The 12,247-nt window shown below is 44.8% G+C and overlaps 1 protein-coding gene across 3 annotated transcripts in view; it reads left to right on the forward strand.

Annotated features, from left to right (window-relative positions):
• LOC118219598 (protein kinase C alpha type) overlaps positions 1–336 on the forward strand; it is a 214,946-nt gene extending 214,610 nt beyond the window's left edge. For 2 of the 3 annotated variants that reach the window (XM_035402897.1, XM_035402898.1), the window contains exon 18: positions 76–336. In XM_035402897.1, coding sequence (XP_035258788.1) covers positions 76–240 — 165 coding nt within the window. In that variant the 3' untranslated portion in view covers positions 241–336. The remainder of the gene's footprint in view (positions 1–75) is intronic. The other variant, XM_035402899.1, reaches the window with a different exon arrangement.
• Positions 337–12,247: the final 11,911 nt, after the last annotated feature.

A 12,247-nucleotide genomic window follows, 5' to 3' on the forward strand; every position in this document is an offset into this window, starting at 1 on the left:
GGAGGGGGGGGGTGGTCACCAGGGAGACCGAATCCTCACACGTTCTCCTGTTTCTCTTCTGTCTTCCATGTGCAGTGCGGCAAAGGGGCGGAAAACTTCGACAAGTTCTTCACCCGGACCCAGCCCATGCTGACGCCGCCCGACCAGCTGGTCATCGCCAACATCGACCAGTGCGAGTTCGCAGGCTTCTCCTTCATCAACCCGCAGTTCACGCACCCTGCCGTGCACAGCGTGGTATGAGGGGAGGGCCCGGCACGAGCGCTGGAACGCCCCACCAAGAGAAAACCCAACTGCCCGCCCCCTTCCCCCCGACCCACCCACCACCACCCCACCACCCCCCACCCCCCCCCCACCCCCCTTTTAAGAAGAAAATATCATTAATTAACAACGATTAAAACCCTAGGATTCTTTCCACAGATACATCTGTCATAAACATATCCAAATGAGGAAAAGAAATCCGACGTCTTCAAGTCCCCAGCTGCGTATTATGTCCAAAAAAAATGTTTTTTTTATCTAAGCGGGCATTTAAAATTCAAACTGCCAGAAGTTTCGAATAAAATCTACCTACAGTTTTTCTGCTGTGTTTGGGCAAGACCACCTCACCTCACCTCGCCTCACTCTAGCCACTGTGTGAGAGGTGCTTCAGATTACTGGGTGTAACTCAATCGATGCTTCGCGCATACCGAAAACAACAGTAGCCACGACAACAGAGGACTGAAGACGAAATTCTGTGGTTCCTAGTGTTTTTCCCTCAAGCGATCAGTTCCCCATCTCGGTCTCGGTCTTCCCAGCAAGGAAATCAGAGATGACACATCGTGAGCTAAATGCAAGATGGCACCGTGTGTTCTCAGTGTCATCCTGATGTATCTGAGATAGTTTACAGTTGGAAAATCAGCTCATTTTTCTTTTTTAGTCTGTGTGCAGTAGTATTTATGGCACGGTGGGCATTTGGCACCTTGCGTTGGGTTTCTCCAGCGGCGCACAGTCCCCCTGTCTCTGCCTGGCTTTGTGGCCCCCAGGGGCCTGAATGCCTCAGCTGTTGAAGGGCCCCCCCCCCCCCACCTGCTTTTCTCTCTCCCGCCATTTTGTGTCGTTTGCACTGGGGTAAAAAAAAAAAAAATGTCTCCTTCGCCGCACGGCGCCCATCCCACCGGGACGCCCGACAGGTCGCGGAGTTTCGCTCCCCGTATCCGAAAAATGCGTTCTTGCGCCCCATCCCCCCACCCCACCACCCCCCACCCCCCTTCCCACAAAGAAATTCCCTCGTTAAAAAATGTACTGAAAAACATAGGGTCTTATGGCAGATGGCAGTCTTAGGTGTGCCAAAAAAAAATTTTTATTGTATCAAAATATTTTTTGTCATATTTTTTTCCAGCAAAGCGAGGAGAAAAAAATTTGGTGTCCCTGACTGAAGTATGTATCACGATTCTATGCTTCCTGTGTTCCTCAGAAGAAGAATGTGTCAGCTGAGGTCACCTCTGACTCATCGCTGTTCTTTCCCATTGGTTAATGGGTCCCCTCTGGTACAAGCAGCAGCGGGCCAATGTCGCCAGTGGAGTTCGGTCATGAACACACAAATGTACGCAGCTCTAAAAAACAGAATCATTTTTAATCGTGGACAGATATTAATCTATCCTAGCACTTAAATGCTATTATACTGTCATAGGAACGACTAATGAAGGGGGCATTTTTACAGTGTAAAATCTCTTTCGCTCTTTCCCTTTTAGCAGTTAGATGGAAAACCCTAAAAACACACAGAGATTGAAGCTTTTCCCGAAAGGAAAAAGTGGTGTTTATGTGTAAGCAATGGGGAGTTTGGCGACCTGCATTATGCACCATGCAATACCGTGTTGCATGCCTCTTTGCTCTAGACTGAATCCTAACACCATCCTAACAGCGTAAAACAGAGTATTATGTTATTTTAATGAAATCCTATGTGCTATACTCGTGGAAGTCCTAATTTGATTATGCTGTATGTTTCAAAATGTGTGATTCTTTTCATTGATATTTTAGGTTTAGGTTTAATGTCCTTTTTTCTGCTTAACATAATGTCATGCATTTTTTTTCCACTCATAAATTAGACATTTATATTGTAACACATTTCAGAGTATTAAGTATTTTGTAAATATTAACAAGTTATTTCAAAAAAAAAAAGTACAGCGACTTGCGGTTTTTATACCAAGAACTGAATGTGCTTTTATTACATTAGATAGTTGAAAATTTCTATGTGAAATGACCCGAAAAGAAGATAACTTTTTAACAATTGGATAAAATTCTTTAGCAGGCTTTGATATCAATAAATCATATGTAATGTCCTCAAGTCTTCATCTTTTGCGGATTTATCATAAATTTGTTTTAATGGTTTGATGTTTGGACATATCTGGACTTGACCTTGACGCGTGAGCTGGTTGAAAGCATACTTGCCTTGGTCCTACCGTCGACACAATATGTTTTTGCCTTTCTTTATCTGCATGAGGTGATAGGAAATCGATGCATGTGAATAACAAGGTGTTGCATGATACAAAGATCCCTGGTCTTACAGCATGGTATTAATGTGTCCTGTCCAGTCAGATTCTGGTACCATACCATACGCTCTCAACTCTTGTTACTTTACTTTTTTATATTACAGCTAAAATATGTCGAAAATATGAAGGATTAATCCATATCTGGAGCCGATGGTCGTTAGTATATGCAGTCCTTGCCTTTTAACTTTCCTGTCGTTTCCCAATCCCCCCCCGAAACTCTTTGCCCTTGTCCGTGCCAAACCAATGACAGACCAAACCCAAAGTAGCAGCCTTGCACTAGACATAGACAGCTGCTCCGATGCGTCCGTGCAGCTCCATCATCTGCGTGAGTGTAGAAGCCATGTTCGCCTCTCTGTCAACCTCCTCCATGACTCCTTTAAGCTACCGCGCGCAGGGGTGGATTCACAAGAACTACATTTTGTGACTTGACTTGACTTGACTTTGTGTCCTGCAAAAAGTAGAAACTCGATTTTTATCGAACGGGTGGATTCACCTAAAAGCGAAATGACGCAAGAACTACATTTTGTGACTTGACTTTGCGTCTTGTAAAAAAAAAAAAAAAAACTCAATTTTTATCGAACAGCCAATTGCACGATTTAATCGAAGCGCTGTGCTGTGCGTCCTACGGACTTCATCCCTATAAAAGGAAACGACCAGGTGGAGCGAATTCAGAATTAAAACACTGCATGTACGAATGCTGAAATTCAGTGGGTCTGTGTTAAACAAGTGACGCACTTCACCAGGGCGAAGGACCTAATCTCCGTAAAAGTCCTCCTTTTGTGGGAACGTCCCAGAAATCTATAAGTGTATAAAAAATAACAGTATGAATCAGCAGCTGAGTAGTGCTGTGTTTTTTTCATCAGCAGAGAATGGCCTTTTGAGCCATTTTACGCTCTTTCTGAGTCTTGTGACGTTGCGAGGTCATTTCAGCTCCCCCGTAATGAGCCCACAGGCCTTCACTGAGTCCTGAGTCCACCCCTGCGGCGTGTGGCCGCGGTCGAGCTAAAGTAGCGCTCAGGCTGTTTTGAATGCGAAAACGGGCCCTCGCCGAGCCCGTGCGCTACGCGCGGCGTTCTGGCGCCGCTCGTCCGAACGCTGTCTCGGTGAGTTTGGCGCCGGTCGGGCAGCACCGCGGTATCGGGGTTCTGAACCGCCGTCGCTCGCCTCCCATACCCCCCCCAACACCCTCTTTTACAGGAAAGTGAATGAAGGAGAGCGTGACCCTGTCTCTCACCCCCCACCCCCCCCCCCCCAAATCTCCGCCCCGCCCCCCTTCCGACTGCACCACCCAAGTATGAATGCATCTGTCCGCGTATCTCCCCCACCACAATTTTCGCAGTGCCTGTTTTATCAGTACCTCCCTCCGGTAGATCGAAACGCCCCTTTTCTCCTCTCCCTCCGTAGAGCTAGCCCGTTTACCAAAGCCCCCTTACACAGAGGTGTTTGTGCTCAGACCGATCCTACCGGCTCCACAGAACACGTGCTCTCCTCCTGGTTCTCGCGGACAGTACAGTAGGATGACTGATGCGTCAAAACTGTGGATTTGTCTTTTGTAAAAATGTCCCGTTTTAGTTATTTTTGTTTTTTTGGTGGGGGGGGGGGGGGCTTTTTAAATTCACGGATACGAAAAATAGACATTCTATCGCGTTGAAAATACGACTCTTAAATGTTAGGCTTGAGTTACTGCTTAACTGATCCACCAGTTTATGTGTTAGTGGTACCCCCGAAACCCACTGTTTTGATATGTTTGTGCAATGTAATCCACTTCTTTGGTGTTTTTTCCTGTTAAAGAGGTAGAGTTTGACTGGCGTGTTGTTCTCACATAGAGCACGGTATCAACAAATGTGGAGGTTGTCTTATTTCATATAGCCAACTCCCTCTCTCTTGTGTTGACGCACGCATAAAGCATTTACAACCCTGTACATAATAGGTTAAATCTCTAGCCCGTGACAGAAGGATGTATAGTATTTTGCTATGTCGTACGTCAGCTCCTCTCGAACCTGAAGTGAATCCTGGCTATATGCCTTGTGATCAGTAACGGTGTCTGTACCTATTGTATGATAATGAACATAAACAAGAAATAAGGTGGTTCTACAGCAAATATGTACATCCTTACTTATTCTTTCTTTCTTTTTTCTTTTTTTTTGAATGCTTACATTTACTGTAAATACAGTTTTTTTTTCCCAAATTGCTTAATTTTAACATTCTCTGTTGTGAGTGGTGTGGACAGCGTTGTCTGTATAAGGACAAAGCCGTGCTCTTTTTTGTGACCCTCTGTTTCCTGTTTCTTTCCCATCCGCGGACGAGCGTGTAGGGTAACGGCATGAATGGAACGGCGTGCTTTTATTTTGACAGGCCCAGCCCACGCCGCGCTTTCTTATGATGATTTTAGTTAGTTCAGTTTCCTGAAAATCTGTTTACCTCTGTACTAATGTGCCACAAATTTGTGGGCATAATCCTCAGACCTGAAGTTAACTTAGAGGTGATCATTTTATTAATTACTTTTTTTTAATTCCATGTTATTTAGAAAGATTTTGCTAATTTTCTTTTGAGAACAAGGGGAAGGAAGGAAGAGGGGTTATAAAATTCCTTTACAAATAAAATTGTTATCTGAGATGCGGAATATTTTTCACAGATGTGAAAATGATGAACATGACTGACTTTTTGTTCCAACAGCGAGAAGGTAGGGGGGAGGTAGGTAACTCTACAAACCAAACAGAATAGAAAAGAGGTAATGTTTACAGAAAGTTTGCTTTCGGGTTTAGGTGTAGGACGGGTCTAGAATGTTCCGGGCAAGTCACTGAGAAAATTTCGTTGGCGACTGTGGTGTGCAGAGAGGTGGCCGCCGAGTCTCGGTCAAATGCGTTTACACGGTAGGGAGACGCCTCACATTCCCGCTCACAGAATGAGAGCTCTTGCCCGTACGTCCGGGGGGGGGGGGGGGGGGTAGAGGAGGTCGCGGCACGAGAAAGAAAGCCTTCCCCCTCTGAGAATATCTGAGCTAGCCGCGCAGCCCCCATCGGTGCTGCCGAAAGGTTCCTCGGGGGGGGCGCGGAGGGAGATCGTTTTAGGACGGTCTGCCGCAGCGATCTGTCAAATGACCCGTCGCATTAGGAGATGCGGAGACTCCTGGCAGAACCGGAGAAGTCGCCTTGTTAGGGTCAGAGGAGGTTCCGTGGCACCGAAGACACAGTGCTTGAATTCATAAGTAAAACGTCAGGGCGCGTTTCACAGCGCCACCGGTTGTGTCCACCTCTTTGTAGACTGCAGTTGATTAAATGCTTGTTTTTTTTTTTTTTGTTATCAAATGATTTCAGACAGTCCTCTCTTTAAATGATTATCATTGTTGTTATTATCATTATTAATATTATTATTATTATTATTATTGTCATTCTGTTTCTTTTGTTTTGTCCCCATCCTTTGTTTTGCATGTTCTGCTATGTTCCTGTTAATTGTAGTATGAAGGATACTGTGTACAAATAAAGGTATGACATCTAAATCTAGTGTTTTCGGTGTCCGTGTTGATTCCATTGCTTGCAGGTGCGCATTGAACCATGCTTTTCAGTGATGACAGCTCTTCAGTGTATGTTGAAAATCAGGTGGACGCATAGACATTACATTACAGGCATTTAGCAGACGCTCTTATCCAGAGCGACTTACACAACTTTTTTACATAGCATTTTACATTGTATCCGTTTATACAGCTGGATATATACTGAAGCAATTTCGGTTAAGTACCTTGCTCAAGGGTACAACGGCAGTGTCCTACCTGGGAATCGAACCTGCAACCTTGGTTACAAGTCCAGTTCCTTACCCACTGTGTTACACTCCGTCCGCATAGAAAAATAAACATTTAATGGAGCTGCTCAGAAGAAGCATGAAATTTCAATCTTGGATATTTCATTGCTTTGGTCTGAGCTACAGTAAATTGTAACCTTCTTTTTGTTGGGTCGGGGGGGGGGGGGTGCTGGCCAGACTCTTTGTTGATCTCTCTGCTTAGGGTCAGAATTGTTAGTCCCCTACTGTAGCTACTGTAGTTCTTTTCCAGAGTACCATTTGGAGGAACGTGGGGCTGAGGGGGTGGGGGGAGGGGGAGGGGCAAGCGGTGTGAGAAACTGTCCAAAACATTTACTCTCATTTTCTCACCATCTGTATCAATGGCCACAGATTCCTAATCCTGCTGGGCTATGGTCACATGTGTGCTCTGTGTTGAGCCCTGTCAGACAACCTGGCGTCGTCTGGCAGGTGGGGTGGGGGGTGGGGGTGGGGGGTGTTTTGGCAGAAGCTGTCGGGCTGGATCAGAACCATCAGACTCATCTCCAGTTTTTAACAGTCCAGGTGTTCGTTGGTGCCATGGAAGCACAGTAAGAGAAAAAAAAAAACACTGAGCGGCCATTTTCATTTCAAATCTGCCCCCCCCCCCCTTCAGATACCCCCAAAACTGGATTTTTAATGCTGAGTGACAGCAGCTTTGTAACAGGTTTCTTTCATCGCTTTGTTGTAATCCCTGTGTGTTATGTTGAAGATTACTGAAACACTTTCTTTTTGACACTGAGCGCTGTCCGTGTCTGTAATTGTTCTTTGCAAAAGCGTGCACAGCCTCACAGACGCATACATAAACTCACTGGCACAGGATGCCAAGCATGACAACAGATTCTGCCACAGTACTAATAAAACTCACCAGCACACACACAACGAAACACACATAAACAAGCACACACACACGCACACACACACACATACACACACATATACACAAATACACACATGCGCACACACAAACACACACACACAAATACACGCACACACAGGAAACACACACAAAGAAACACACACACACAGGCACACACACACATGCACGTACGCACACACACACACATACACACACACGCACACACAAAAACACACGCACACGCGCACACAGGAAACACACACAAAGAAACACACGCACATGCACGCACACACACACACACACACACGCACACACAAAAACACACGCACACGCGCACACAGGAAACACACACAAAGAAACACACGCACACACACACACACACACACGGTACTCAATGTCCCGTACAGCAGGTGTAATGGATCGGAGCAGAGTATTGCCAAATCTTTAAAAAGACTGTCTTTCCTCTGGAGGTTATATTATCTGGCTGCTGAGAGCTGGCTTTGCAGGGCCCCTGAAAGCAGGAAATCTGAAATTGTTGCCATCTTAAATTATAAATACAGGATCTAAACTTGGAAAATGAAGTGGATTTTCTAAGTAGTCTGGGGTGCACTGAAGAGTGAGAAATAGGTAGATTCTTCCCTGACATTGCCCACTTAGTTTAGTGCAGACCTGACTGCAAAATCCACCCCCCTGCCTAGACACATAAATTAGCTGCAGTAATGTACAGTACAATTTTTATATAGCAGTGAACTGTCTCAACACCTCCCCTTCACACACGCACACGCACACACACAAACATACACACACGCACATACTCCCACACACACACACACACACACACACACACATACGCACACACATCCCTTCATGCGCGCACATGCACACACCCACACACTTGCACTCACACGCACATACTCCCACACACACACACACACATACTCCCACACGCACTCACACACACACACGCACACACATGCACACACGCACTCACACACACACACACACGCACACGGCTGTGGGGAACATACAGCACAGGGCTGCGAGTGACCCTCACTCCAGTGCGACCCTTGACCCCCCACCTCTCCGCCAGCCTGCCCACTTGCCCGCACGTCTTCTCTGCGAGGGGCTCGTTTGAATCCCGGGAAGATTCCCCCCTGAACAGGCCCGGACCCCACTACGCTCTTAGACCTTGACTTATCCTGCATTTCACGCCGAGTTTAACCCTCCTGTTCTGTTCATTTTTTAGGTACAGCAAAAATGTTCCCGGGTCAATCCCCATACGGGGGGGTTTGCAAATACATGAAATGAACCATTTTCATTTAAAATGTTGATTACACTAATTAAGGCCAGTAGAAGAAGTTTCATACTGAAAAAATAATTTTAAGTATTTTTCCTAGATTTTCAAACTTTAAAAAGGGTCAATTTGACCCGCAACATAACAGGAGGGTTAATCCAATTGGCAGTGGAGAAAGCCAGCCTCCTCCGTGCACGCATTAGAGCCGTGAATAAGCGTGAAGGCATCCGCAGCCTCGCGGTGCGTCACCTGCAGCCCTTGTGTACCGTGAAACCGCAATAAGAAGATTAAGTTCCGGTGGAAGAGCAGAGGTGGAAAATCCAGGTTCCGAAAAATTTTAAGAAAAGTCCACCCCAGTATTTTGTTCCATCGTCATCTGGCTTTGCCGTTTAGCACAGTTCCTCAGCCGGGTGGCGGAACTAGTGTACTGAAATCGGCCGCACGAAGTTCATTGGCTGAAGGGACGCGTCGTGTGACTTTTACTTTCTGACCCCTGGACTTTCCACCGCCGTGGAAAACAAATAGTGGCACTAATGTCAGACCTGATTATTTTATCATGAATTACGTGCAGGAGCTGGTTTTGAACTTTTTGTGACCGCGCTACTCAAAAAAAATTACTGCCAGTTTTCACTCTGATTAAATGACAACTTCAGCATAATCTTTAATAAAAATGGCAAGATATAAAATTTGACAGTGCAACCCTCTTTTCATTTCAAAGCCAGTCATGCTTTTAAGAAAATTAAACCTCTTATTAATTTTTTAAAAATACCCGCTCACTGTAAACGTGTTGCTAAGATCAGGACATTGTTTAAGCAATCATTTTTGGGATTTTCGGAGTACCTAAATGAATTGATGAAGTGACTATATCCATATTGCAAACCAGTTCATGAACAACAGCCAATAAAAATCTTTGTTATGCAGCACATGTACCTGCTGGCCTGGAGATTGCCTCTGGACCCCTGACAATAACGAAAACAGAAGAATCAAACAAAAGCAATTAAACAATTACGATACAAATAAACGAATTAATTCTTGCAAATGGAAGTGACCCATCAGTTCACTACATGAATACGACGTGACTGTAGGGATGGCCACTGGTGGAGCATTGTGGGTAAAGGTAGGGCGCCCCCGTCGGATCAGATTGCAGGGGTCCTACCCAAGCTTTCAATCCAAAAATGCAGGGGTGCTCTTGCGATGCAGGATGAGAGCATGTGATGCTACCATCTCAATAGCCGGGGCCTGGTACTTGCGAGGGCTGCATGACTGTTGCGCTTGGGAAGGGGGCAAAAGCGGTCGGAGCAGCGCAACTGAGAACGGTGTGTAATACAAAGTGGGACTGGACCTTCACAGCCGCAGCGCTAACACAAGAGGGGGGGGTGGGGGTGGGGGGGAAGCAAGGTGTAGGTATTGTGGTCATGGACAAGACGCAAGGCCGTACTGCTCGACCAATAGCAGGGCCCACTAATTATGCCAGGGGGTGGCCAGCACAGTAAGGTAAGGACTTCACACTTTCCATTACATTACAGCCATTTAGCAGCCACTCTTATCCAGAGCAACTTATACATTCGTTTATACAGCTGGATACATACTGAAGCTATGCAGGTTAAGTACATTGCTCAAGGGGTACCCGGGGGTCGAACCTGCGACCTTTAGGTTACAAGACCAGTTTCTTACCCATTGTACTACACTGCCGCCCTATCCCTGAAAGTGAACATGTTTGCCGGCTGCCTTGGCCATGCTGCCAGCCAGATGGGGCAGCATATTGTTCAAAGTTTTAAAAGCTGATGTCAGTCATTACATTACAGGCATTTAGCAGACGCTCTTATCCAGAGCGACTTACACAACTTTTACACAGCATTTACACTGTATCCATTTATACAGCTGGATATATACTGAAGCAATTTCGGTTAAGTACCTTGCTCAAGGGTACAACAGCAGTGTCCTACCCGGGAATCGAACCTGTGACCTTTCGGTTACAAGCCCAGTTCCTTACCCACTGTGCTACACTCCGTCCGTACAGTCAAGAACCGTGAGCTAACCGGGAGTTCCTGCGCTTGTTTTAGAAGGTCCCAAGTGAGCGTAAACTCTCCGCAGGGGGCAGTGCAGTAGAACAGCTGAGTAAGTGGGCTTGTTACTCTGAAACCGTGAGCGTTATTCCCACCCCGCGTACTGGGGTTGTACCATTGAGCATGTTAAGTGCATGACCGTAAGTGTTTCAGGGAAATGTTGTAGCGGTGGAAATGAACTGTGTTTAAAAAAAGGCTGTGTAATTTTACTCTGTGTAAGAGCATCTGCTAAGTGCTGTGGATGCAAGCTTTGCAACTGAACTCTTAGTTGAAATTTATTTACAGCATGTTTTGGTTCCCAGAATTCGATAGCAGTTTATCACAAACACACTGGAGGGTCAGGAATATGGCCACCGCTGTTGCTATTCATGAGTGCACACCGGGCGGATGTACATCAACGTAAAATGTCTTGTTATTTCCAGATATTTTCCTACTGCTTATAAATAGCAAAAGGTCCAGCAAATGTACTCTGGTACATAAATAATGGCTCAGTTTGGGGGTTGCAGGTATTTAGTTTGGCTTCATGCCAAACAATGCTCCTAGCAGTGCCTGTATTCATGGTATATCAGCCTGTCATGCCTTACCACTCTTGAATATGACTTTTAACATCTGCTTCATTTTTTTTTATTGACCACACTATCCATAAAAGCTCATTATAAACTTGCTTGACTTGCATGATATTGAATAAATGATTCATTTCTGACATTGTTTTGTAGTATTCAGTACGGTAACATACTGTTATGGGACCAAGTAGTTACATTTAATGACTACCAGGACAACCTGGCACTGGCTGCATTGATAATTCTGCAGCGTGCTGAAGGCAAGCTCACATAACCTGCTGCATGTGGACTATTATTGGAATAGAGGGGGCAGGGATAAATATAGCCATGTTGTATGAAGCCACTGCCTAAGTTAGTAAGTTCTTAAAGACAAACATTTTAGGCCTTGATGTGCCTTGAGGATGATGATGATGATGATAATTATTATTATTATTAGAATTCGTTTTATTACATTATGGTTTTATTATTATTTTTTTATTATTAGAATCATTATTATTATTTTATTATTGTTATTATTATCATTGTTGTTGCTGTGTCATGATTATTATCATTAGTTATTATACTACTATGTACTACTACTACTAATAATAATAATAATAATAATAATAATAATAATTGTTATTATTATTGTTGTTGTTTTTGTTGTTGCTGCTGCTGCGGTTGCTGTTGTTTTCTTTCTTTCTTCATACCGCTTTAACAGTTGTGCAATCGTACAAATCCATATAATGGACTAAACACTAGGCAGGGCACATCTCTGTGATTTCAGTGCTTATATCGGAATAGACCAGACGGGAAAACATTAGCGTTAGCCATTCTAATGACAGTATAGTGGCTGCACCATCCGTGAACGTAAAGTTCTCTCAACGGTCTTCTACGTGTTGTCTTTCGTCAGGTTTTCTTTTGTCAGAATGTGGGAAAAACTCGTGCCGCTAGCCTTAGTACTGAAACAGTTCTGTCGTCCACTGAGACTAATCGGCTCAGCGCTTGATAAATGGTCGACTCTTGTTAACATTACCCTTGAAATTACTGTGGTACCCTTGGCATTACTTTTATGCTAAATGGTTGGGGAATATTTATGAATTTGAGACGTGTGAAATTTTGCCAATACTGCAGTCCAGTGAACGGAAAAA

This window comes from Anguilla anguilla, chromosome 2 (assembly GCF_013347855.1).
Source record: "Anguilla anguilla isolate fAngAng1 chromosome 2, fAngAng1.pri, whole genome shotgun sequence".
Lineage (NCBI taxonomy): Eukaryota > Metazoa > Chordata > Actinopteri > Anguilliformes > Anguillidae > Anguilla > Anguilla anguilla.